This window comes from Prosopis cineraria, unplaced genomic scaffold (assembly GCF_029017545.1).
Source record: "Prosopis cineraria cultivar Desert tree isolate PC_DT_omini unplaced genomic scaffold, ASM2901754v1 PC799, whole genome shotgun sequence".
Classification (NCBI taxonomy): Eukaryota; Viridiplantae; Streptophyta; class Magnoliopsida; order Fabales; family Fabaceae; genus Prosopis; species Prosopis cineraria.
Window position 1 is genome coordinate 34030 of NW_026556124.1, and position 4505 is coordinate 38534.

General features: G+C 42.9%; 1 protein-coding gene across 1 annotated transcript; it reads right to left on the reverse strand.

Moving 5' to 3' along the window:
* Positions 1 to 1414: 1414 nt before the first annotated feature.
* LOC129298406 (DELLA protein GAI-like) lies at positions 1415 to 3677 on the reverse strand. Its single transcript, XM_054936814.1, has one exon. The coding sequence runs from the start codon at positions 3463 to 3465 to the stop codon at positions 1687 to 1689; it is 1779 nt and encodes a 592-aa protein (XP_054792789.1). The 5' UTR covers positions 3466 to 3677; the 3' UTR covers positions 1415 to 1686.
* Positions 3678 to 4505: the final 828 nt, after the last annotated feature.

Genomic DNA, 4505 nt, shown 5'->3' on the forward strand with positions numbered 1-4505 from the left:
GGGCCAACTATACTTATCTTGTCAACCACTTCGAATGTTAAGGTTCAATTATTGATATCATCACGCCCTACTTGCACTATATATCTCATCACTTTAGTCATTGCATACCCATAAACAGGAAATACGTATACCATAAAATTAACGATGCACTTCGAACACTGAACAAAATGGGCAAGTGGCTAAATAAACGACGTGGCTAACATTCAATATTTCTCATCGATCACAAAGTCATGAACAAAGAAGAGAAAAAAAAAGGAATTAATCACAGATCCACGAGCACTAGCTACATGCATAACGTATCTATATCTATATATACAAAACGGCAAAGAAAAAAGAGAGAAATAGTGCAGGCACGGCTCGTCTTTTTCCCTTTCAAGTCTCAACAAACACACAGTCACGCACGCGTCTAGGTTCGCTGGGTCCAACACTATCAAGCACTTCACCTAACAAGAAAACTCACCCTGAAACCAAACACCACCATGATAATCATGATATATAGGTATATATATATATAGCTTGATTCTGAAGGGTCAATGTGTTGCATAATAACTGATATGTAGCAGATAAACGGAGGATAAGTTTCGAGCAGGATCAAACGCTGATCTAACCAGTTCTTTGGTGGGCGAAAGGTGGTATTATTGCTTGTAATGATGCTTCTGGAGCCATGTATGTGAGTGTATTAAAAACTAAAAAGACAAGATCTGTGTGTTTTTAAGTAAAGCCATTGAATGGTGATGAAATGGCGTTAAAGAGCGATCCAAACAAGTGTTATGGTTGTGTCAGGCCAGCCATGGATCTACCTTCTTTGCTTAATTTTAGCAGTACAGCACAGTATGGCTGTGACTGGTTCTGAACCTGATGAAGCACCACACGCAGATGCTTTTTTTCTTTCTCTCTCAGGGAATGATGGCCTTACATTATAGCACAAACTTGTCCCTTTCATTATTAATACTGTGTTTCGAAAGAATATGTCGGAGACGTGTTAAATATAAACACACACACACACACACACACACATATTTATTTCCTTCGATCCACCACAAAGGAGACAGAGTTGCAGGCAAATGAACACTTCCCAGGGGGGCTAGCTATCCCCTGCAACACTACACAAAACATAGCCCAAATCTCTCTGTTCTCTGAATTTTCCAAGCAAAGTGGAATAAAAAGTATCATGTTTACATCGAGTAACAAAATACTTGCATTGCATTTTAATTATTCCAGAATATGTCACCGACCCTGTTAGTTTTCCCAATGTTAATTAATTAGCAGCTTCATGCAACTAATACTAGATACAAATATTCATCGTCCGTGCGCCTGAAGGAATTAATTGTTCCGTATTGCCTGATTAGATATTCATTTGACGCAACACCACCAAAAATGACTCGTGACCACATGGTAATTGGACATGCAGAAATTTAGCAAAAGGATTGTTATTTAATCCTTTATATTAATTAAGATAATTAAAATATAACAAATAATCTATTTTTAATTAAAGATGCTAATACCCGAGAAAAGGGAGAGGGGGGTAGGGAAAAAAAGGTACAATTACAGCTTGGCCAGTTTTCTCTTATTTGTAGCTCGCTCACTCGGACTCACTGACTCAATAACTCAGGTTAATCATTGATGTACAGAGACAGTGTTGGTCATCTCGTCTGTCTTCTAACTCGGACCCACTGACTCAACTCGCTAAACCTCGCCCGCCGGAATTTTCCAAGCCGACGTTGCTATGAGGGGCCGAGTGTGCCACCCTAGCAGAAGGCACCCATTGTTCTCTTCCACCCTGTACCCGTCTCCTCCGGCGAACAGTGCCAGTAACGTGCTGGCTTGCTTGAACGCGTTCGAACCCAGGTGAACCGGTTCGAACCCGGCCGGTCCCATCCGAGTCCTCCACTGACTCAGTGTCTCGTGCCTCTCTATGCGCTCTGACCCTTCGCACGCCACCACGTTGCATATCTGTCTGCCTAGATACAGCTCCGACATCAGCACTTCCTGACTTGCCGCTGCCGTTAACCCCGACGACGATGATGAGCCCTCCAGTGAGTCGAACATGGTTGAGTAGTAGTGTAGTGCTTCTGTGAAACGGGCCAGGAAAACCGGCTCGTTGTGGTTTGCTTCTTGCTCCACCACAGTCACGATCTTCGGATTGACGGCCTTGATTGTGCTCAAGACCTTGTCGATGGCGCCGCGTCGGGCCAGGAGTTCGTGGAGCTCGAAAACGGAGTTCACCGCGACTGCTTCTCCGGGTCGGATCTCGATGAGAGACGGTTCGAGATCCACCAAGCTGTTGCAGACGAACCCGCGGAATTCGAACTGGACTCTGATTGTTTTCGCCATTTGAGCTAGTTTCAATCCTACTTGTTGAAGAGCATCGGTGTTGTCGGGCTGAGGAGGTCCGATTCCGGTGAGGCGGAACGCCGGAGGACCGCCAGGTCGTAATGCGAGGGCTTGCATTAATGCCGGCCATTGCATCCCCTGCTTGAGCCCAAAATCGATGACGTGAACTCTGTCAGCGGTGGCGAACGCTTCAAGAATGGCCTGGTTAGCCGTGAAATGGGCGAATTTCAGGTAGGGGCAGGACTCATAGAAATGCAAATATTGCATATCGGAGAAGGAGGAATCGACTGGTGGTTGCGAGACACCATAAATTCGGAGAGCCAAAGCTTCGGCGAAGTATGTAGCCACCTTCCCCATTGCCCCGGCTTGGGACACCGCTAGCCTGCCCACGTGCTCCACAAGTGCATCCGCAAGCTTCAAATTGTTCTGCTGAACCGCCTCCGCACATGCCATCAGCGCGTGCACCAGACGCACCCCGTTTTCCTGGGAGTCAACGAGAACCACCGGACGCGCTTGCTCTGAGACACTCGCCGGCGACGTTAACGGAGAGGATTCGGTTGAAGGTGAAGTTTTCAATCGCTTGTTATTTTCACCATTTGTCGTTTTGCCTTGTGGGTACGCCGCCTTGCCTGGAATTGCTCGGAGGTCGTACTCGGAATCATCGTGGTAGACGTGCGACAGATTCTCAATCCGCTGCTGCGAATTGGAGAAATTTCCGGTAGATATGACGGAGGATCCGGCCGGAGCCAGAATAGGGTCGTCAACTTGGTGGTTCGCCAACAGCGCCGACGGATCGAGACAATTAGGCGAACCGTGGAGCTCGGTGAGCATGCTTTGAACCCAACCATGGAGATCGGTGGGGTCATAGTGGACGGTGTCAGAAGCAAGATGAGAAATCCCATCTTCCTGAGAAGTGGCCATAACCATCTCAAGCTGTTCGAGCTTCTGGGCCACATCCGCCATGTCCGACGACCGAACCTTGTAGCCCAAAGCCGCCAGCAACTCGTCCATCCCGCTGGAAGCATCAAGTTCTTCCTCCCACATCTTCATCTTCCCACTAGACATTGATGAGCATTCAGTTTTCAAACCACAACCACCAACACCACTGGTATCTGGATAATCTCTCTTCATCGTTTTCCTCTCCAAATCCAACAAGAGAACAGAACAAAGCAACAGATCAGATCTAGAATTCGTTCATGGCAGTGAAACGGGGTTCTGCTTTGCGATTCCTGCAGTGAAACAACAGAGAGAAGGATTGGATGCTTTTGTGTATTGTTGGTTTTTTTGGGGGGCGGGGTAGTTCCAAAGGGCAAACCAGGTAGGCTCAGAGTGGCATAGATAAAGGGACAATGGAGGCCATAATAAATATATATAATATTTTTATTTATTTCGTGTAAAGCTTTTGCTGCAGGGCAGATTTTTTTGTTTTGGAAATTACCATATTAGTATCAGTCTTTCCATTATTGTATTTTCGAGTCCGGATGGACGATGGTCGTGGTTGGCATATTATGTGGTGTCTCTGGGTCTTCTAATTTCAGCGTGAACACTTCAAAATTTATTTTTATTTTTTAGAAATAAAATATTTATTTTTATTAAAGGTTTTTTTATTATATTTTTAATCTTAAATATATTTATATCTCAATTTGTCCTTATTTCAATTGGCCAAGCTTCAAAATTAAAAGTAAAATAATATATGGTGGTTTAAACATAAAGTGTTGAATTTGACATACATAAAATATACTCCCCTATTAAAAAATATAAGGCATTTTTAATCGAATCTCACTCTCAATAAAGTAGTTAATTATTTTTTAACTAACCCTAAATTTTTTATTTATCCTTATTAGACACCCTATAATAAATATAATCATTCATCAATAGGGATATTTTTTTAAAAAAAGCAATAATTATATTTGAAAAAATTAATCTTTTAATCCTCCAACTTTTAAGTCATTTGTAACTCAATCCCTCAACTATCACTCGCTATGACTTAATCCCTCAACTTTTGAATCACTTACAAATTAGTCCCTTAACTTTTGTTAATTTTTTTTTCATGTTAACTTTTATCTCACGTTAATGAATAAGAAGAGAGTATTTTAAAATAATATATGAGCATTTGTTTACCCCTCTTGTTTGATAAAAAAATTTAAAAAAAATTAAAAAATAAGGACCGC